This window comes from Gadus chalcogrammus, chromosome 21, assembly GCF_026213295.1.
Source record: "Gadus chalcogrammus isolate NIFS_2021 chromosome 21, NIFS_Gcha_1.0, whole genome shotgun sequence".
Taxonomy (NCBI): domain Eukaryota; kingdom Metazoa; phylum Chordata; class Actinopteri; order Gadiformes; family Gadidae; genus Gadus; species Gadus chalcogrammus.
In genome coordinates, this window is record NC_079432.1 from 19,258,532 (window position 1) to 19,282,559 (window position 24,028).

General features: G+C 43.7%; 1 protein-coding gene across 1 annotated transcript; it reads left to right on the forward strand.

The window, feature by feature from the left end:
• Positions 1–13,068: 13,068 nt before the first annotated feature.
• Positions 13,069–19,046, forward strand: LOC130374043 (uncharacterized). Its single transcript, XM_056580605.1, has 6 exons — positions 13,069–13,246; positions 13,538–13,714; positions 13,817–13,849; positions 14,078–14,298; positions 14,449–14,629; positions 15,309–19,046. Exons 2-6 carry the CDS (start codon positions 13,591–13,593, stop codon positions 15,431–15,433), a joined length of 684 nt encoding a protein of 227 aa, XP_056436580.1. The 5' UTR covers positions 13,069–13,246; positions 13,538–13,590; the 3' UTR covers positions 15,434–19,046.
• The last annotated feature ends 4,982 nt before the right edge of the window (positions 19,047–24,028 follow it).

Genomic DNA, 24,028 nt, shown 5'->3' on the forward strand with positions numbered 1-24,028 from the left:
TAGAAGTATGAAAATATCTTCCCGGTGGCGTAACGGGGCAAACAAGGTGTCCTTTGACATCTACGTTTCGAGGCGATTGCAACAGTGCCCCACATGATATATATATATGATATATGATATATATATATCATATTTGAATATGTTTCGGGGTAGTAATTAGCTGTCGATTTTGGACGCCTTTATCAATAATGACCAGCTATAGATTTGCTTCCCGATGGCGATTTTTGACAAATTACATGTTATTTAGCATCTACACGTTAAGCTGAGTCCAATGAGATCAAGCTCGCCCTCTTGCCACACCGAGATCATGTCCTAGACCATAGGTGTATCATGTAAAATACATGTTAGCATTTGCTAGAGTGTCATGCTTGGTCATTGGACTCAGCTCAACGTGTAGATGCTAAATAACATGTCATTTGTCCCATTTCTATCAGGAAGCAAATCAATAGCTGCTCATTATTAATTAAGGCCTCCAATTTCGAAAGCTAATTACTACCATTAAACATGTTCAAATATGCTCATGTGTGGCACCGTTGCAATCGCCTGGAAGCGTAGATGTTGAAGGACACCTTGTTCGCCCTCTTACGCCACCGGGAAGATATTTACATACTTCTGATTGACTAATGAATTGATTCAGCTATTCCCCCAGAAGTATGGGGTCAAAAGGTCAAATGTAGCCGGCACTACGCCGCTTATGAGATAACAAAATTAATGTGTATTTCTCTCATAACTTTTTGTCATTATTAAAGAGAGGCCTGATTCTCAGATATGCAGGTTGGATGGCTACGGTGTAGGTCTGGGAAGAACTTCAGGCCAAAATCTCGCAAGCAAGCCGCTGGGTGAGGTGCAACGAGATGGAGCACTTGCCGAGTCATTTCCTGTGGGGCTGGAGCCACAGGTTGAAGCGTATGCGTCCTTTGAAACCCCCTTTGATATATAAGAGACCCCAAGGTACAGTTTACTTAAATATTCTCGACTCAGTCACCTATTGCATCACTTCCTTTAGGGCTTCGGCCTCCAAATTGATCATTGTAGTATAATTGAATGCCCACTTTCATATATATGATACTTCCACCACTGGGACGTGGCAACAACTCTCCAAATCCATATGGGGGGGGGGGGGGATGCTTTTGGACAGTAGGGGTGTACACTAGACATAAATAGGAAGCAAACTCTCACAAATATTTATTTAATAAATTGTTTCAAATAACCCTGCCTCGTTAAATCAATGAGCTTGGTGTTTTGCTTTCAAAAATAGGTTATAGAAGAAGTCTAAACTGCAGAAAATAAAAACAGCCAAGCTGCCTTTTAAGGATAACTCGGAATATCTGTATTTTTTAACCGTCTGACCCCGGTTTACGACAAAAACAACACAATTGACGGCAGCTCCTTTGCCGCGTGGTTTTTAGAGCCAAGTAAGGATTAGAGGGGGCGGACGATAGCAACCACCATAGCAACCATGACGGTCAAGTGACTGGATGCAGCCCCGTTGAAAAAATTAGAATACCACCCTACAAACTCAGGAGATTAATGATATTTAAATTATTATGGGGGATGGTGGATCCAGATCTGAGCACGGGGATGGTGGATCCAGATCTGTTCCGGAGCATTTCAGCACCTCGGGCAACAGGGCAGTGTTGCCAGGTTCTGCAAAAAACGTGCTGCCCACGTACCGTTCAAAATCCACCCAAAATGTCCTAGAAGCATCCCAAATCAAAAAGATATTGTTGGCCATTTTGGCCAATGTTTTGAAAGTAATAATATTTGAGGGAATATTTTTAGCAGCGAAATGCACAGTGTGCGTGTGTGTATAACACGCTATTTTATGTTGAAAAGCAACGTAATCCAGTGTTCACGAAAACGTACTGTCAACGTATGCTTTTGGCGACTGGGTTGACGTTGTTGAAACATGCGAGTGAGTTGATAAAATCTTCCTAATAACTATAAAACTAAAGATCAGACACAATCACTGACTGAAGATTATGCAAGTAAAAAGTATTTTTCTCGCTAGAAATGTTATTAGAAACACGTTTAACGATGAATCGGTCCTAAAATATTGCATTTCCCATTCAGATAATAAAGATTAATAAAGATCATACACATTCACTGACTGAAGATTATGCAAGAAAATGTACATTTCTCGCTAGAAATGTCATTAGAAACGCGTTTAACGGTGTGTCTGCCCAAAAATATTGCATTTCCCATTCAGATAATAAAGATTAATATAGGCTACGTAACAATTTCACCAAATGCTATTCCCCCATTCATTTCGAATGGAGAAGAAAACGTTTTCAGGGTCACGCTTTGCCCCAAGGAAGAGGGGAATGTAAAATTAAAATATATATATATTGTGGTGACCACGGGTGCGGACCAGAGCATCTGAGCGGAGCGTGGAGCGGGTGGTGGAGCGGAGCGGAAGAAATAGGTTGGAGCGGGTTGGAGCACAGAGCGGTTTTAAATTCAAAGGCCGGAGCGGGGATTTCACTCCGCTCCAGTCCGCTCCGATTTTAACTGCTTCTAGCGGCTTACATGTAGGTGGTTCACGTAGAATAGAATGGGTTTCAATGGGAGCATCCAAGCAACCTGATTGGATAAAACGCGTCACGTGAGACCCTTCCACCCCCCCCCCGCAACACTGGCTCGTGTGCCCGCAAGAGTAGCAAGATGGAGTTTAGGAAGTACTTCGAAAAGCAAGGTGATAGGTCATATAAATGCAAAATTCAGGTCAAAAAGCGAGAGGAAGATGTAGAGCATGAGGAAGAATGTGGCGACATCATCGCTATGGGCAAAGATTCGTATTTTAACCTTCGAAGGCATATCATGAGAAAACACGAGGAGGTGCTCCGCAAACACCAGGATGCAACAAAACGTGAGCATTCCTCTTTTGCCAATTCTAGATTCAACATTTTGGGTACAACATTTCCCCAAAGACCTCAATTTCCCGTAGACTAATTATTTGGAGTTAGATTATTTCATTAAATAATTTTGATTAATTTAAATACAAGTTGACAGTTGGCTGCCCTCGGATTCTCCAACTGCTATGTCACTTTGTCTTATTCAGTAGCCGCCTTTAGCTAATAGGCCCTATGCCTACACAGAGAAATGACGTCATTTCATGTTCATGTTCATTTCGTGTTCATGAAAGCCTGTATTTTAATACAACGTTCTAAAATAGGCCTATTCCATTATTTCTTATTCAGGCCAAGAAACAGAGCGAGAGCAGCAGACTGAAGGGCAAAGCACAGGAATAAAGAGTTTCTTCGCTACCGCCAAAGCCCCACTTGTAACAGGCATACGAAAGAAGCAGCTGGATAAAGCGTTCTTTAAAATGATATGTCTGGATTACAAACCACTGACAGAAGGAGGAAGGGAAGGAACGCGATATTTTGCCAGTACGGCCCTGCCAGGCTACACGCCCCCGTGCTACAACACGGTACGGGACACGCTGATGCCTGATGCCCTGCAGGAGATGAACGATGGTCTGCGAGACCTACTGAAAAAAGTTGACGGTTTCGTGGTGTCAGCAGACATTTGGACCAGCCGAAGGGGGCACAGCTTCCTAGCAATTGTGGCCACCTTCATTGATGGGTCATTCCGCGGACACACATCATTGCTGAGCTGTGACAACATAAAGGGGCATCACACCGCGGAACGGATTTATCAAATATACGAGAGTGTCCTGAAATACTGGAACATTGAAGGACGAGTAATAAGGGTGGTCACCGACAGCGCCAGCAACATGGTGAAGGCCTTCAACATCTTGCCTGTGACGGAAGAGACCACGACTGGTGATGATGATGGCAGCGCTGAATGTGACGAGGAGGAGGATATGCCTGCGCTGTCGCAGATGGAAGTGGATGCGGTTACAGCCAATGCAGAAAACATGATATACACCTACTTCACTGCCTCGAGTTTACATTTGAGATGCCCTATCCATCTGCTTCAGCTGGCGATAAAAGATGCCATTAGCGAGCACAGCAACGTCACCAGGCTGCTCGCCAAAGTCTGAAATCTGGTGAGAAGCGTGAGGAAGAGCACACTGAACACCGAAGAGGCGGATCGCATAGGTGTTCGGCCCACAACTGCTTGCACCACCAGATGGAGCAGCCAGCTGCAGATGATTGATTCGGTCCTTCGACTCTTCCATAAAGACCCACTGTGGCAGTCAAAAATGAAGACTTCTTCAGCTCAAATCACCCTAAACAAAGTGAGGCAGCTGACGGAGCTTGTTGGAGTGCTTACACCACTGGCAGACCTCACAAACACCTTGCAGAAGGAGTTGGGGAACCTGGGGATGATTCTGCCCGCTGTCAGTGAATTAAAATCCCTGCTCACGAAGGAGACTGCATTGCCTATGGCCATCGCTGCCTTCAGTGAAACATTGGCCAACAACACCACAGCTCGTTACAGTGGATATTACACCGACAAACACTTACTTCTAGCGTCGGTACTGGATCCACGCTTTAAAACGGAATGGATAATTCGTGACGAGCATGTATGCAACAGGCTTGGGGAGATCCGCGACCTCCTTGTGGAGGAAACTGAACGAATGAACTCTCCTCTCGGAGCACCAAACCCGACACACAGGAAAATATAAATCCAGTACGCAAAAATAACACGTTTCTGATTGCACTTCAGCTTCATATGCCGTCAAGAGGGGTCTCTGGTCGTAATCAGTCGCAAGTCCGTCCCTGACCAATTAGCATTCATTAGCAGAATGCTAGCGCGTATGGCCAACAACGGCCCAAACTGTAAGAAATCGAAAGGACATAAGTACTCATTCATTTGACTTTTGAACCGTAATCTATATTGAACTTGCGGAATCTACAATAAAATTTGCGATATTTCAACGACAAGCAGGTCAAAGAGGCATAATTAACCGTCTAGCCCCATAGACTCCCATTCAATCTGGACTCGCCCGCGATCACCCCCAGTGGATGTCTCATGGAACTACAACCAAGATCGGTACAATGGGGCGTATTGGAAGTGCCCACCCAGACAGCAAGCAAACATTGAATAAACATTGATTTTCCATCTGAATCATCATTATGGTTGATATTGAAATTTCAATGCAAAATAAATGTTGAATCACCATTACCATATCGATGAAACCTGATGTTATCTAATGTTGATGGCAGCAACATTGGAACAACATTGATCTATTGTTATCTTTATGATGGAATAAGCATTGATATTTGGGTTACCGGGCGATATTGCCAATGTGTTGAAAAGTCATTGATTTAGAGTTGACCGGGAAATATGGTTGAAAATGCATCGATATATAGTTGACCGGGAAATATGATTGAAAATGCATCGATATATGGTTGACCGGGAAATATGATTGAAAAAGCATTGATATATAGTCCTAGTTGACCGGGAAATATGATTGAAAATACATCGAGATATAGTTGACCGGGAAAAATGATTGAAAATCCATCGATATTTGGTTGACCGGGAGATCATCGGGTGGTAGACCAACGTACTTCACCGGACACGTCTCATTTCTGGACCCTTGACCCATACGATCAGGTAAGCTTGATTATGTAATGTTCGATATGAATGAATTGTACCAAATCAACTACTGTTACTCGTTAACATGGTGGTAACCCACTCAGTAATGCAGTCATTGAAATAGATTTTGTTAAATCAATGTCAAAATCTGCCAAAGTTAATGTAACTTCGTGCTGATGGCCATCGTCGTTATCTTCCAACAGGTTACAATAAGTTAGCAAAACCTCAGAGTCCTGTTTATTTTTGTGATAGCTAGCTCGAAATACATAGGCTATCTGTACCATTATACCAATTGCTAAGCAGGCAGTAGATACATGGATGTATGTCGTTAAATCTATTAAAAAAGCACCGCTTTTTCTTCTGACCGCCGGTGAACACCGGCACCAACGCTAGCATAATTGCAGCAGCCTGCCGGTGTTCTATCAATTTCTGCTCCCTTGTCAGTTTTTGTTATCTAGTGGTTCTGCGCATGCGCACGATGACACTTGATCCGCTGTGTAGTATTGTACCCCTGAATGCTCCAATAAAGACGTTATAATACAGTATCAGCCTATCGAATCATGCTACCATATCAAAAAGTGCTACCTTATGCGTTTGGTAGCGTACTTAATCAGTTGATCAACTGTTACACACACACACACACACACCGGTTGAACGCTGATTGGCTGTTACGTTACACATGTCACTCAGTGGCCACGCTGTTGAACGCTGATTGGCTTTCATCACGCGAAATTCGCGTCAAAGTTGAAATATTTCAACTCGAGCGAATTTGTCGCGGCACAAAACCTCGTGAACGCGCTTGCCTGTGCAGGGCGAAAGTGTGGCGCGACAAATCTAAACTTGTCTCCGGTTTTCTCTAGCGAATAATTCGCCGTTCACTTTGTATGGGATCTTGTCGCCCCGTCGCGTTTGTTGTGAACGCACCGTATACAAGATACAGCAGATACAAATATTGGGGGAATATTAGGGAAACCTTTTGGTTACCTGAGTACATATGTATAAAGTACAATCACACTATTGTCGGGTTATTCTTGTAATAAGGCTCGTACAACGACGTAATCGGAGTGTGTCTTTATTAGGCTTCTTCTCCAGCCGTAACCGTACACTAGTGTGCGCATGCACGGGACTCCCCCCGGTACAGACGTCATCAGGTTACTACAAAATAAAGGCATTCCTTACACTATTATTCAATAATACCACATCTCCCTTTCTTTGAGAACAAAGGGTGGACTACCTTTGTCTCTGCAGGTCTTAAGGGGTTTATTCTGCCCTTTTGCTGGAAGACCTGTCCTGATCTGTCCCTGTTTGAAGCATGCAAAATATAAATACAATAACTTACACATTACCATACTGTGAACTATTACTTTAGCAGGCTGTGTTCTCAAAACTTAAACTCTCAGGTTTCAGGTAATTGTAAACAGTGAAGCAGAACATTTTAACAATCACATGTTACTCTCTTTTTCTTCCTTTTTTTTTTTTTTTTTTTTTTAAACTGTGGAAAACAAATCAATAAATCACAAATCAAGTCTCTGCGGCTTTTTAACCTCTCTCCCACACCTGGTCCACACAGTCTCTGTGGTGGTGGGGCCCTCTCTGCTGGGTGATGTTGTCACTGGTACATTTCAGCACCATGTCATTCAGCTGGCTGCTGAGTCCTGGCCACCATACCGTCTGTTTGGCCCGGCCCCTGCACTTTGTCACCCCAGGTGTCCCTCATGTAGCCTCTCCAGCACATCACCTTGTAAGGCCGATGGGATGACGAGCCGCGTGCCCCGCAGCAGCAGTCCATCGTGCACAGTCAGCACTGCTTTATCAGCCCAGTAATGTCTCAGCACGCCCTGCAGTTGGCTCTTGTCAGGCCAGCCGTCTGTGCAGTACTCCATCAGTGCAGAGCATCTGCTGTCTGCCTTCAGGTGGTCACGTAGGCTGCTCAGATAATCTCCACTGACAGGAATGTTGCTGATGACAGAGTCTACATAGATGTTGGTGTCCTCTAGTAGGCTTGTTTCTGTGTTCGCTCTTGCGGCTCTCAGAGGAGCACGAGATAAGGTGTCGGCCGTCCACAGGCTTTTTCCAGGGACATGATTGACTGTATAGCTGTACCTCATGAGTCTCATCCTAAACCTTTGGATTCTTGGTGGGAGGTCATCCAAAGCTTTCCCTCCCAGCAGACTCACCAACGGCTTATGGTCAGTTTCCAGCTCGAATGGTCTTCCTAGGATGAAACAGCTGAACCTTTCACACGCCCACGTTGCAGCCAAGGCCTCCTTCTCCACTTGAGCATAGCGCTGCTTTGTCGGTGACATTGACCTGGATGCATATGCCACAGGTGACCACATGGCATTGGTCTTCTGCAGCAGGACTGCCCCCAGGCCAAAGGAAGAGGCATCAGCAGAGATTTTTAGTGCATTGTTTGGGTTGTACAGTGTGAGCACCGGTGTGGATGACAGCTCTGCTTTTAACCGATCGAAGGCGGTCTGCTGCTCTATCCCCCAGTACCAGTGGTTCTTCTTGGACAGCAGGTCTCGTAGCACTTTGTCTTTTTCAGCCAGGTTAGGCAAGAAGCGGCCCAGCTGATTGACCATGCCCAGAAAACTCCTGAGTTCGCTGACATTTTTGGGTGCATCCAGCTCTTGTACTGCTCTCGTCTTCTCTGGATCTGGCTTCACTCCAATCTGCTGAAATCACATGACCCAGGAATCTGATTGTTTGGCGTGTGAGCTCACATTTGTCCATGTTGAGCGTAATGCCGGCCTTTTGTGCCTTCTCTAGCACCGCATGTAGCCGCACATCATGCTCCTCCTGTGTCTGTCCCCAGACCAGTATGTCATCCATGTGACACAGTACCCCCTCCAGGCCACCGGTCACTTCTGTCACCATCATCTTTTGGAAGTGCTCGGGAGCTGATGCTATGCCGAAGGGTAGACGGTTTAAAATCGTAGCGCCCAAAAGGCGTGATGAAGGTGGTGTATTTGGCCGACTCTTTTGTCAATGGTACTTGCCAAAAGCCCATGTTGGCATCTAGTGTTGCTGAATACTGTGCGCCAGCTAGCATGCCCAGAGTGTGTTCGACAGAAGGCAGGATACACTTTTCTCTGCATACTGATTCATTCATTTTTGTGAAATCCACACAAATGCGGACAGCACCTGCTTTCTTCGGCACCACCACCATCCCGGCACACCAATCAGTCGGCTCCTCAATCTTGGTGATTACGCCCATCCTTCTCCATACGGTCTATCTCCTCCTTCAATTTTCCCATAAGGGGTAGAGGTACTCTGCGTGGGGGTGGAGAGAGAAGGGCACAACCTCTGCTGTACTTTAAATTGGAGTATGGCCTCTGAACAAGACCCAAGCGCGACAACAGCTTTCGGATACTGTTGTTTCAAACGATTCCATGGTGATGCCGTCAACCCTACACACAAGCTGAAGCTTTTCTATGGCATGGCCATTCCCAACAGTGCAGGTGCAGGTCTTTATACCGACATAAATGTTCCTCTATGGCTGTCTTTTTGCACAGTGCAGTGGTTTCTCTGCTACACCTAGGACAGAGGTACATTTCCACCTGGACCAAACAATGGGGCGTGTCGACCTCTGCCAGTGCTGCTTCACATCATGCCCCCCTGTAATGTCATGGTACACAACCTCGCTGGCAGGGGCCCCCCCACCCCCCCCCGTTGACCATCAGCACCAGTGTCTATTTTGAAGGCAACTGGTTTTTTGTCTCACTTGTAGCTTGCACCGTCCACGGGTCTTCTCCAGAATCCACGGCCCCCAGGAAAAAAGCACTCTTCTTCCCCTGTAGTGACAGCATTCAGAGATTTCGCACTGTTCTGCACACCTGCCATAATGTCCATTTTTGCAGTTGTGACACACAGCATCTTTAGCAGGGGCATTCCATATTCTTCCATGCGAGGGCATTTTTCCACATCTATAACAGGCCTTTGAGCCTGACTGTGGCCCTGCATTAGGTTTACCTCTGCCTGGTGATTGTGCCTGAGGCTTTGAGGGAAATTTTCTGTAGCTTTTAGCATGCACAGCATCAACATTAGAGCACCTGCTTGCACCGCTATTTTCTCCTCTTAAGTCAGACTGCTGTCTTCTAACTTCTTCAGACTGCCTTGTCTTAGTATTAGCAGTTTCAAGGGTAAGGTCTCTTGTCTAGCTGTAGCTTTTCTGACAATGAGACGTGCTCAGCCCGACCACTCAACCTGTCGCGGATCAGCTCGTTCCTTACTGTCCATATTTACAGTGTTAAGCTAATCCGTATAGAGCAGTGATGAAGGAATCCACCGTTCTCTCCTGCAGTGCACACGCCTGATTGAACTTGGCTCTTTCGTAAATTACATTCCTTTTAGGCACAAAAATGCATCCAAGCCCGCCTTGACATCCGTGTACCCCTTCCTCTCCTCCGCAGTTTAGCGTTAGCCCTTAAGCACATCTTCAGCTCATCGCCCATGCAATACACTACGTGTTCACCTGGTTTTCTTCCGACGTCGCGTTTAAGTTGCTTGCAAGCCGAAAGCGGTCGAATCTCCTATCCAACGCTCCCAATCTTGAGGCTTTGTAAATCGAATGGCTCTGGAGGTTGTATTTTGTGAACGTAGCAGTTGGTGTAGGTTGCGCCATAGCTGCCGGCTCATCTCCCATTCCCGCGTAAACGTATACTTTCCTCTCGTCGTCTTTCTATTTTTTTTTCCTTTTGACTCCGCTTACAAGTCGCCCAGTTCTGACACCCTGTCGGGTTTTATCTTGTAATACGCTCGTACATACGACGTAATCGGAGCTGTGTCTTTATTCGGCTTCTTCTCCCGCCGTTAAACCGTACACTAGTGTGCCGCATGCACGGGACCTCCCCCCGGTACAGACGTCATCAGGTTACTACAAAATAAAGGCATTCCTTTCACTATTATTCAATAATACCACAACTATCTGTATTTAAATTGCTGTTTGTTAACACTGACTTTTGTCTTTTCTGTTCTCTTACAGATCACTATTGCACACAAAGTAAGCAAACATATTTTTTTATTTCATTTCTACTAACAACTTGCACAATGACATCCCGCTGGTCAAAGAGGCGGAAAATTAAATCAATGCTTAGGGCCACAGAGTCAGAAATCCTGCAGCAGTTTGATAAAACCTTTACTGAACCCAACATGCAAGGCCCACTCTGTCGCAGAACTGGAACATTTTAAATGCCCAAGTGTAGCATTGGAGTCAGGTGTTTCAGTCTCCAGTCACTCAGTTGTGGACCAACCAGGTAGGCCTATAGGGGAACATGAGCAGAGGTCAGCATTCAGTGAGACCCATGTGTCATTGGACAGTGTTCATGACTGTCCATCAGCTAGGCCTGTTGATTCAGAATCAGATGATTATGATGCTGAAGCTCCAACATCAGAGTTAGTATCAGTTGTGGACCAACCAGGTATAGGGGAACATGAGCAGCGGTCAGCATTCAGTGAGACCCATGTGTCATTGGACAGTGTTCATGACTGTCCGTCATCTAGGCCTGTTGATTCAGAATCAGATGATTCTGATGCTGAAGCTCCAACATCAGACTTAGTGACAAGCTTAAGATTTTGGGCCTCTTCCTTTTCTGTCTCACTAGCAGCATTGACTGCACTCTTGAGCATTTTGCGAGTGTTTCACCCAGAATTGCCAAGAGATGCTCGGACAATTCTCAAGACACAAGGTGAAATAAAAACTAAGAAAATGGAGGGTGGGGAATATTACCACTTTGGCCTAGCCGCAGGATTGATGTCAAAACTTAAGTCTTTGAAGCTGCCTGCTAATTTGACGACAATTAAGCTGCAGTTTAGTATAGATGGTTTACCACTATTCCGAAGCAGCAGAACTCAGTTCTGGCCCATTCTGGCAACCATTAATGCTGATTACAGCAGATCGCCATTCCTTGTCGGCCTCTTCTGTGGCTTTACCAAACCAAAGAGTGTCTTTGAGTTCTTGGGCCCATTTATTGAGGACCTTAGTGGCATTCTAAAAAATGGCATTTGTTACAAAGGGCAGCAGATAATGGCAGAAGTGTGCTCGTTTATATGCGAATCCCCAGCACGAGCCTTTGTTAAAAATATAAAAAGCCACAACGGTTATTCAGGCTGCGACAAGTGTTTCCAAGTGGGCGAATGGCACAACAAGATGACATATCCGGAAATCAATGTTAGATTGAGGACAGACACAGACTTCAACTCTATGACTGATGAAGAACACCACCTAAAGCAAACACTGTCACCGCTAGCTAGTCTGGTCAAAATGGTGACAATGTTCCCATTAGATTACATGCACTTGTGCTGTCTTGGGGTAACCAGGAAGTTGCTATATATTTGGATGAGGGGCAAATCACTGGCAACTAGGTTGTCCAGTAAATCAATCGAAGAGATCTCAGTTAAATTGAAGGGACTAGGACCTTACACTCCTTCTGAGTTCAGCCGGAAAACCAGGCACCTCTCTGAAATAGATCGGTGGAAGGCTACAGAGCTTCGATATTTCATGCTTTATGCTGGCCCAGTAGTCTTGAAAAATACCATTGCCCATGAAATTTATGAAAACTTTATGTTACTTTCTGTGGCCATGCATTTGCTGTTGTCTCCTGGTACATCAGAGGAATTGATTGATTGCGCTCAGGGATTGTTGACTTCATTCGTAACTCACTTTGGGCAGCTATATGGGAAAGGTGAAATTACCTACAATGTCCATCAGCTGACACACTTGGCGTCAGAATACCGTCTGTTTGGTCCCTTGGACAACATATCTGCATTTCCGTATGAAAATTATTTAGCACAACTGAAGCGCCTATTGCGCAAGCCTCACTTGCCTTTACAGCAAGTAGTAAAAAGGCTCTCAGAATCACCTGCACCGACCTCGGACACTGTTAAGAAAGGCCAAAAATACATGCATCCTCATTATGATGGTCCATTGATTTCTTCATTAAGTTATGGAGATCAGTACCATAAGCTTGTTACGGAAAAGTACACGTTATCATCTAGGTCTGGGGATAACTGTTTTCAAATTGTAAATGACATTACCATTGTTGAAAACATTGTCAGGTTAGTTAGGATACTTACATCATTTTTCGAAAGTTTACCAAGAAAGAGTCCTATGGCCAGTATCCCTTACCATCTGCAAACATTGGGGTGTATACAGTTTGGGGGTTGCCATTCCCATCATTTATACCTTACCTCATTAAAATGTCCACATCAGTTCATATAATCAGTTCATGCAGTTAGTTCATCTGTTTATCAGTTCATCAGTTCACAAGTTAATTTTGGTGTGCTTTGTGTTCTATACAGTCTTTGAAATCCCCTGGCTCAGAAAAAGAAATGGCCCAGTGGTGCATCATAAAGTTCAGCAGTGGTGCAACCGAAATTGTGCCAAACACATGGGTTGAAGGGGATAAAGTCTTCTGGCCCCCATACCCTCCTAAGGACTCCATTAGGCTGAATGCAGCCATCCTGAAGCGGGAACAGCCTAGAGATGGATGGCACACATACCAACCAATCAGACTCCTCATAACTCGTGGTGGGTGTCCTCAAATTGGCTTTTGAGATTCAGAATCATACCCCTGCCTGACAATATTTCTCTTCACTGTACTTGTTATTCTGTGTTTGTAGATACTCATGATGAGGCAGCGAGGAGCCTGGAACGATATATCAATCAAAATTGTGACACCACCGACATCCAGTCTGAGGGGGAGAGCCACCATGGCCTAAAAAGAAAAAGAAGGTAATAATGAAAGTCCAATTTCCAGTTGCACAAATTTGTTTATATTTAACAGATGCTTTTGTCCAAAGCAAACATATAAGCGGTTTCAACCATTTTCTGTTGACATGCGCAATTTAACAATTTGTTGACATTTAATTGCTCCCTTGTTTACTTTTAGACCAAATACAATATACCAAATACATACCAAAGTGTTATTTCCAGGTATAGTTAGCCTCTGTCTGTCTGTCTGTCTATTACGCACAGATCAGCCCCTAACCACCTTTCCCGGCCCCCCACATTTTTTTTCTTTAGACAAACCAGCAACCCAACAAGCCAGTCAGGACAGCCAACCATCACCTCCAAAAATGTATTATAGCCTCCAACGCCCCAATTTCCCTAAGTCAACTATCCCAGCATCGTTCCCAGGAGATGAATTGGCCTACCCTCCACTCGGTCCAATTCCTCAATTCCAGAGGCCATCTCCTGAAGGTATGTTTTTAAAAAGAAGTAATTCATGTCAATTCAAACATTCAAAACAAATGCAGTATATCCAGTCATATGGTTTAATTTCTCTCTTCATACTTGTTACAGATTCTCCAGGCACTGCCAGAATGGCATTAAAAGGCAAGTACAGGAATGTTATGTTCTAAGGCTATTTCTAGGCTTTCATTCATGTGTAAATCTTTCCTCAATTCTTTGAATCATTGAAGGATGTACCATCTATCAACAATTAGCCTAAACCATTGCTTAAATATATATAACTCTTCAAAAGTTGTTCAACACTTTCTGAAAATTTTAAGTAAAAGGGCGTCAGCTTTTACATTCAAATTTTATTATTTTCTTTGTCAATAGATGTGGCTATGCAGAAACTGCTTACTGCGGTGACGGAGTTGTCCAAGGAGGTGAAGGACCTGCGGGAGGAATTCAGGCAATACGTCCACTCCTGCAAGTGTGGACAGACTGACTCGGTGGGTCTGGCCTCCTTGGAGCCCTTGGAGCTGCCCCTCCACACCATGGAGGCCCTGGACCGTGCAGAGGAGACACTGCAAAATGGACCAAACCGCCAAAATATGGTAGTTTAATAGTTACATCATTCTTCGGTCAGAAAACTTTCAATATATCCTAAAAACTGTTGTTTCAGTACGACTATGAATATGTTGGCATGAGCAAATGTGATTCCAGTCTGCGTGTGTTAACCCTGCAAATGTGTTATACTTTGCCAGACTGCCCGTCTCGCCATTATCGGAGGGACTACCCTAGAGGTGAGGGTCCGCCGGATGATGGCCAATTTGTTGACCAACGAACTGGCTTCAGGACTGAACTGGTCCGGAAAAAAGCAGGGCAAGGAGCAGGCCAAACAGAAGCGGCCCTTTAAAGACTTGGCACTCTGCCGATCTATGTTTGGTAAGTCCTGCTACATTTTCAATCACCATAAGAATATTCTATGTCATGAAATTGTGGACACTTTCTTACCACGCGCCTGCCAGTGTGATGCTGCTAGCTAGCACGCTACGGCAGAGCGACTCCTCCGTTTACAAACCAACTACTTTTTCAAACTTTCGATGCACGGCTATAACACTCTTGGCATGTTCCCTAGCATTTAAACATAAATACATAAACAGTTACACAACCACTGTTCGTACCTGTATAGAAAGAACTTGAAGTTGAAGTCCAAAGTTGAAATGGCCGAGGAGACGGCAAGCACGCTATTCCCCTACAGGCTGCACGAGGCAAAACAAAAGTAATCGAACACCATCTAGACTCGATATTGAACTCAGAATGAGTTAACGTGCAGAATAACGTGCAGCGTCGGTAAAGAGCTTTAGCGCAATGATTGACGTTACCCCCGAATCAATGACCATTAGTGGGTGGGGGGGGGGCATACAGGCTGGCCAATCAGATTACAGGGGGGGGGCGGGTTGCCCCCCCCGTGCCACCATGGAAGCCCCCCACTGGATATGTATATCATTTTAAGAAAATGTCTCCTAGGCTGCCGAATTTGTTTCAAAGTGTGCATATATGTGGGAGTTCTGTTTAACTTTAAGGCTAATTTTTTGCATTGTGCTTGTATTTTCTGTTTTAGATGCTATTACACAGCAGCTCGGGACAGCCGCCGTCACCCAATACACTTTTGCCCAGGCTGTTCAAAAGTGGCTGCGCTATGCGCCAGACCGGGCAGGAGGGAGTGGAAGACGTGACGTCATGTAATCCTGTAATAAAATGTTGTTGTTTTTACCTTAAACAGTGTGGTGTGGTCCGTGTTTTAGGCTAGGCTATAGGCATACAAGCTTTCAAATTTTCCATAACTTTTTAACATCCTGGCTGTCGATAAAGCAGGATATTCATTATAGGCTATTTAATTTAGGGCATTACATTTTCGTATGCCTAGCAATCATAATAATAACGATTGAAATTCCATTGATATTACGTTGATCCTTAGTTCAGTTGAAATCTCAACATTGTTTCAATATTCCTGATAATTGAAATACCATTGAAATTCCATTGATATTACGTTGATCCTTAGTTCAGTTGAAATTTCAACATTGTTTCAATATTCCTGATAATTGAAATACCATTGAAATTCCGTTGATCTATGGATAGGATTTCAACGTTGTTTCAATATTAAAAAATGGTGCAAAATGATGTAGAATCAACATCAGAGTTCGGATGTTGATTCAATGATTTAATGTTGACAACGGAATGTTGATTTAACATAGTTTCAATGATTGTTTGCTATCTGGGCAGGCTCTTCGTAGACGGGCTCTGGTTGTGTCAAGGGAACCGAGGGCGACGCTCACTTCTGGGTTGGCCAACACATGTCATCCCTCCACCACTCTATACTGTAAAAACACATGTTCAAGTTGAATGATAATGCATGAATTTATTCTTTATTCTGCCATAGTAACACGGTAAATAAATGGCAAAAAATGGGCTGAGAACGAATTCGTATTTACGATATGTTCAATAAAACGTAATCACGGAAAAAATACGTTTTTTAGACAAACGTAATTGAGAATGCCGAATAGTTCTCTGGGAACGTAATTTTGATGAGAAAGGGTTGCTCTGTCTGTCTTGGTCTCTATAGCAATGACCTCAGCTACCCAGCACTGATCAAAAAAACGATTGTTTCTCTCAATCAAAGCACAAAACAGGACAACTGATGGCCATAATCTTAACCCACACATGTTGTGTAATTAACAAGGACACGTTGGTGTAGTTGTGTTGAGGAATGTCACAGATTTCACTGTAAAATCGTTAATGTGCAGCCATCGGGTCTTCCGTTAGCCAATGGGATGAATGAATGCTCATAGCTTCATACATTGCCGTGGAGGGATTACATTGCAATGAGTGGAAAACCCCCTGCGTCGAAAAAAGAAGCACATGCTCCTGCGTTAGCCAATGGGATGAATGCTCATAGCTTCATATATTGCCGTGGAGGGATTAAATTGTAATGAGTGGAAAACCCCCTGCGTCGAAAAAAGAAGCGCAAGGTCCTCCGTTAGCCAATGGGATGAATGCTCATAGCGTCTCTATGTGCAGCCATCGGGTCCCCCGTGAAGGGGTTACATTGTAACGAGTTGAAAACCCCATGCGTCGAAAAAAGAAGCGCAAGGGTACCCTTTTGCGTCAGAAACTGAAGCCAAAGTCACTGACCGTTCGTCAAAAATCGACGCGTTCGGAGTGAGAATGTGTTGATTAAACTTGTTGTGGAGTTAGTGCGTAATGCAATAACATCCCGACTAACAGGAATAATCAGATTAGTCCCGAAATAAAATGTTTGGCAACATTACGTTATTTAGCAACAGGGAAAATGCAACTTTGCAATGCCGACGATTTAGGAATATCGCAACTATCAGTCAGCCGTGCCATAAACCAAACTATCAATGCGCTCTCTAGACCACATATCATCCAACAGTTTATCCGGTTTCCTTAGGACATTGAACAATTACACAGGATCAAAGCCAACTTCATGGCAATTGCAGGTAACCCCGGTGTGGTCGGTGCTATTGACGGGACGCACATAAAAATAATTGCGCCATCAAAAGATGAGGACATGTTCGTCAATAGGAAGAAAGTGCATTCCATCAACACGCAGGTTGTTTTTGATGCAAATTTTAACATAGACTACTGGATGTTGTTGCAAAGTGGCCTGGAGCTACCAATGATTTGTGCATTTGAATGGAGAGCGGTCTGAGGCAGCTTTTTGAGAGGCACCATGTACCTGTTGGGTGTCACTTGCTGGGTAACAGTGGCTATCCCTGCAAGATGTGGCTCTTGACACCCTACCTCAATCCACAACCGGGAGAAGCGTTAAAGTATAACATGTAAGTGATTACGCAGATTACGCTTAGTCCTATGCGTAAAACACATCGTATTGGCTCTTTGTAGCCTTTTATTTGTTGAATCCACATTTAATATTGTTTACCTCCATATATGTTAGAGCACACAAACATACACAAAATGTTGTGGAGAGAGGAATTGGGCAGATGAAACGTCGGTTTCATGTCCTCCACGGCGAAATATGCCTCACCCCAGAGAGGGCAGGCATAGTCATCACTGTATGTGCCATTCTACACAACCTCTGCAAGGAACATTGCACAGCCATGATGATGATGACGATGAAGAGGACGATGACCACGATGATGATGATGATGATGATGATGGCGATCAACATGACAATGAATTTGGCTGTGTGGAACCGAGTGGACTGGCATTTAGGGATCACTTTGTGAATACACATTTTAGGTAAACACCTTGGCACAAATCAGCAACACTTGTGTAGTTCATTTAATGGCATCTCTACGGCGGTGATGGCCGACCTGTCTTCACGGCGTGCGGCTGCTTCAGCGTCTTCTCGACTTAAACCGATCATTTACAGAACTGTTGACGGAAAAGTGATTGTGGAAGATGAACTACTGAACTTTCTTGTGGTTAAAATGAGAACCTTAAGCCACGATGAGATTGTTTTGCTGGTGACTAGTACTTTTACTTCCGAACGGATTGACGCCGCCAAGAAGGCTTTGTTTGAGGTGTGCCCTGACACTTCTCAGCGCTGTACTGCCCAAAGGCCAACAGAAAGATACTAATAATGTTAAACTGTGCATGAAAGTGCTCAACGAGTGTGGGGAGGATATCCCGAGATTTGTGTCCTACATTTTGGACGATCTGCCACCCGTCTCGTTCAATCATATAGATGTTTCAACACTGCTCGGCAGAATGCAACAAATAAACAAAGAGATGTGCTGCATGAAAAGTACCCTGGAAGCTCAGACAAATGTTTGTCAAAGTTTGCAAGAGGTGACAGCTGCCATAGATGATCGTTTGACTGCCGTGGAGCAGCCGCTCCCCTCAACGTTGGGCCCCGTGGCTGCTGAACGGTTAGATGTGACAGTCCAGGAGACCACAGCCCCAACATCACCTGTGGCGTCTCGGTCACCGTGTCAAGCGCATTCCCCTGCATGGACCACGGTAGTAAAGAAAGCGGGTCGTAGTAAGCCGGCGCCGGGTAACTCTGCTGTTCAGCACAGACCTCGCCTCGGAAAAACGTCAGCGAGATTGGAGCGAAATAAGACTGGAATAATTGGTACGGGCACGACGGGCAACATAAAAACTATCACAACAAAGATGTCTTCGTCTCAAAGTTTGACCCTAATCTAGATGCCATCACTCTCTCTGACTATTTGAAAGATAAACTGGATCGGGAAGTGAAATGTCGCAAAATCGAAACAACTTTAAGTAGATTCAGCTCTTTTTGTGTCACTGCTGAATGTGACAATGTAGCAGAGATGTATGATCCTCATCTGTGGCCGGCTGGTGCTTTTGTTCGGTATTTTGAGGGGCCGCTTTTGATTGGAAACTAATCCACGCTACCAGTTACCTGCGCCACAGCCTGTGGTTTGTGATGGGGAGTCCCTTTCTGCTGTCAGCCAGCTAACAAGCGAATGCTGATGTGACTCGTGCGCCTGAGCAATATCCCGTAATGAAGAACAATATGCAGATTGTATCGTACAATGTACGCGGTCTACGTGTGGGACACACTGCTACAGATAAATCAAGACGCTTTGTTGTTGATAAATTGTTGAATGAGTGTGATATTCTGTGTCTCAAAGAGACCTGGCTTGCCAAACAGGATTTAGACAAGTTAAATACAATACACAAGGATTTCATGGTGCTGGGGAATCCACTACTGATCTAAGCATGAAAATAGTTAAAGGTAGAATAGCAGGTGGAGTGGCCATCATTTGGAACCGTAGATATGACCCAATGGTGAAAGTGATTAGATTAAATGTTGATTGGGCCATAGGGTTAGAAGTATGCTTTAATGGCAAGAGGATTACCATTTTAAATATACATACACCATGTGAATCATATGAGGCTGAGGATGAATTTTTGAACAGACTAGCTTTTATCCACTCCTTCATTGAGGACAATGATTCTACTTGTGTGTATGTCTATGGGGATTTTAATGCTGACTTATCAGATAGCAATTCTCTTTTTGCAAAACATCTGGTACATTTTTGTAATGACAATAAACGTATCTTATCTAGTAAAGTATTCTTACCGGATAATAGTTTTACCTATGTAAGTGAGGCATGGCACACAACCTCCTGGCTTGACCACTGTCTGTGCACAGCAGATGCTCATGCCTCTCTAGAAAATATGGAGATTTGCTATGGTCTGGCTACCTCTGACCACATACCTATAGCTATGTTGTTAAATGTTGACACTGTGCCCCTCCTGGTGGATACTGGGAATTCAGGCAACTCAGTGAAATTAAACTGGGCTAATCTATCTAAAGAGGACATTGATAGATATACTGGCTTAAAGGGGTAGTTCGGAATTTTGGACATAGGGCCTGATTCCGAAGTGAGCATTGGTATTCTATATCACTGGAGACAGTTTTCAACACATTTCATACAGTCCTTCTAGTTGCAGAGTTTGCTCGTGCTAGGCTAGCGCAAGTCAACGGGCAATGCTAGCCTGCTATTAAAAACAGTCATACCCACTCCACAGTACACCCGAGGTAAATCAATTATAACGACAGACTATAAATCTAAATGTCTGTTTATAGAATGTTAGAAATAAAACCAACCTTGCATTGCATTGCATTTTGAGGGAATTGCGGGGTCTCAGCAGCAGTGTTTATATTCCTGTACGTAGGCTACGGCAGCGGCGGACTGATACCTACCTAGGTTACCTGCCGCTGTCATTGCTACAAACGCAGAGTACAGTGAACGAAGGAATTCTATAAGCGTATTCAATTAACAAGATATGCCCACGTTTGGAGGAGTTAGCGATGCATCTGCTTTTGAAGACGATTATGAGTAATTTGTTGTATCCAACGAACCGTACATGTACGAGCCGGTGTTTTGATGTCAAAGCCAGCAGCAACAAGCCACAGTTGAGTCCTTTCTGGATCTCGCACTGGAAATCGGTGGAAACTTTGTGGTGCCCATCTGTACCGTTTATTTCTACAATTTCTAAAAGCACACTGAACCATCATGTTGCCTAGTCGTTCAATTGCGCTTCTGTCCCACGCTTCTCTGTTTACGTTCTTCTGTCGTGATTCGGTTACAAACCTAACCAGCGCATAGTAGAATTCCGCTTCTGCTGAGAAAGTAGTCCCTCGATGATTCATGCGATGCATGGTTAGTTTTATTTCTAACATTATTCTATCAACACAGACATTTAAATCTATAGTCTGGCGTTATAATTGATTTACCTCGGGTGTACTGTGGAGTGGGTAAGACTGTTTTTAATAGCAGGCTAGCATTGCCCGTTGACTTGCGCTAGCCTAGCACGAGCGAACTCTGCAACTAGAAGGACTGAATGAAATGTGTTAAACTGTCTCCAGTGATATAGAATACCAATGCTCACTTCGGAATCAGGCCCTATGTCCAAAATTCCGAACTACCCCTTTAACTGACAGCCTACTAAATCATGTGGTATTGCCGAGGGATGCCATTATGTTTCTTAACATGAACTGTGCTGACACACAGCATGCTGCTGACATTTGTGATTTATATGATAACATTACAAAAGTTTTAAATGCCTCTGCTAGGTCTTTCTGCAGTCATAAGAAGGTGGTTAATATCAAACCTGGGTGGAAGGAGTATGTGTCTGAACACAATGCTGCAGCAAGGGAAGCCTTTAAACTTTGGATTGATGCAGGAAGGCCTAAACAGGGTGATGTGTTTGAGTGTAAAAATCAAACTAATGCCAGATATAAATATGCTCTTCGTCATATTAAGACAAAAGAGAATACTATTAGAGCGGACTTGCTTGCTAGGAATCTACAAAATAACAACTATGTTGGCTTTTGGAAAGCAATCAAAGTGATGAATAACCATAAAACGTCTTTACCATACGACATTGAAGGTATCTCTGGTTCAGATAATATTGCAAAATTATGGCGTGAGCATTATATCAAGCTGTTCAACTGTGTCAAGAGTAATGTTGTTGCTGTTAATAATGTTGATTTGGACACTAATGTTACAGTAAGGCCAGCGGAGGTGGCACATGCTATTGAGATGCTTGATAACAACAAAACATGTGGTACAGATGGTATTGCTGCAGAGCATCTTAAGCATGCCAGCTATAGGCTCTCTCCACTGTTAGCCATGTGTTTCTCTGGTATCATGGTGCATGGTGTTCTCCCTGATTCCATCTTGTCTGTTTTGCTGGTTCCTGTGCTTAAGGAGAAGGCTGGCAAATTAAACAGCATGGACAATTATAGGCCAATTGCCCTTGCCAGTACCCTGTCTAAGGTGCTGGAAAAAAATATTTAAATAGGATCGAAATGTATGTATTAACTACAGACAATCAATTTGGGTTCAAGACAAAGCATAGTACTGACTTATGCATTTATGCTTTAAAGGAGATTGTTGCTAAATATCAACGCCAAAACACCTCTATGTTTCTCTGTTTTATTGATGCCTCTAAGGCATTCGATAGAATCAACCATGCAAAACTATTTGAAAAACTACTCATGAGAGATGTTCCTAAATATATTGTCAGAATTCTAATGTATTGGTATGCTCAGCAAACATTCCAGGTCAAATGGGATAATACTGTTTCTGATCCTTTTCATGTGTCGAATGGGGTCCGTCAAGGAGGAATATTATCCCCTATTATTTTTAATGTATATATTGATGACCTTTCAAGACAGCTAAATGAATGTACAACAGGATGTATTGTGGGAGATCAAGTTTGAATCATCTCATGTATGCTGATGACCTGGTTTTACTTTGTCCATATTCTGCTGGGTTACAAGAGCTGTTGAGGATATGCACACAATATGGAAGAGAATTTGACATCAACTATAACAAAAAGAGTAAGGTTGTTGTTGATCTAGAGAGGACAAAAAATCCTCTTTTCCTGCTTTCCACCTCGCAGGTGGCCTCTTAGAAATATGCAGGGAATTAAAATATCTAGGACATGTCTTCTCAGATGATCTCATGGATGACGGTGACATTCGTCGTCAAAGGTGTAAAATATATGCACAGGCCAACGTGATGTTGAGGAAATTTTCCATGTGTTCCACTGATGTTAAGTGTGCTTTGTTTAGGGCTTATGTCACCCGCTGTATACAGCTCATCTCTGGTCCTCTTACAGAGTGAGAAGTATGCAGAGGCTTAGAGTGGCATATAATGATGCCATGAGGTTGTTGCTCCGTGTTGCTAGGTGGCACAGTGCTAGCCAGCTATTTGTGTCCTCTAATGTACCGACATGTCAGGCACTGTTACGAAAGTTAATGTTTAATTTCATGTGTCGATTGGATTTATCAGAAATAGCATCATTATAGCCTTAACCAACCCTATGATGGGCTATCGGTTCACATCCAGGCTTCGAAAGCATTGGCATGATAGCTTGCACCTATTTTAGTACAGTATTTTTTGAGTATGTATTTTAATGTGTCATATGTGTGTGTGTATGTTGGATGTGAGTGGACCATCTGAGTCCTAAATAAAGATTTATTATAACATTTATTTTCTTTTAATCTCTCTCTCTCTCTCTCTCTCTCTCTCTCTCTCTCTCTCTCTCTCTCTCTCTCTCTCTCTCTCTCTCTCTCTCTCTCTCTCTCTCTCTCTCTCTCTCTCTCTCTCTCTCTCTCTCTCTCTCTCTCGTGCAGGCTACAACGCCATTATCGTCGTCTGCACAAACTTGTCATCATACGTGTATTCTGCTAACTGCACTATAACTACTTAATAGGAATTCATTTCTAGCCTAGGCTATTTTCTTGTTTTTCAGTGATTTAGTGGGCTCGTCTGAACAACCAATCACCTCACTGACCGCTTCTAAACTCGTGCACGAGAATCGATGTAATCCATAGCAACGGCGCGTCCCTCTTAGTGATTCATCATTAGTAAGAGCAGGTCTCAGCGGCTTTGTGAATAACTTTTAAGAAAAAAACTCTAAAATGTTTTAGCGCGAGTTAGGAGCACTCCTAGCGTTAAGATAAAATGGCCCCTGAACTGCAGCCTCATTCACATGGTCAAAATGTCGATTGATAGCACACAACATCCAGAAAACTCCAAGCACACATTTCTCAAGTGAATTAAGGGCTTTCTTCAAAGCATATACCTGACATTTTTTTGAAATTCTGGGGAAATTAAACATTTGTAGTCAAGAACACTAACGGAAGAAATATAAATATGATGAGTTAATTATGAAGGAAAAATGGTTGACTAAGGAGTTCCCCTTAATGCCATACTGTGTCTTGGCAGTCAGATTCTTGGATAGTAATGAGCCGGAATGTTGATTGCCTGATGAATTTCAGGTGCTGTTCAATGTTGAGTTTCT

Excerpts from the sequence above, each read along its gene's own strand:
- LOC130374043 (XM_056580605.1), top strand. The coding sequence starts at position 13,591 with ATGTATTATAGCCTCCAACGCCCCAATTTCCCTAAGTCAACTATCCCA. Across the intron at positions 13,715-13,816 it reads CCAGAGGCCATCTCCTGAAG|ATTCTCCAGGCACTGCCAGA; the intron begins GTATGTTTTTAA and ends TACTTGTTACAG. Across the intron at positions 14,299-14,448 it reads GACCAAACCGCCAAAATATG|ACTGCCCGTCTCGCCATTAT; the intron begins GTAGTTTAATAG and ends ATACTTTGCCAG.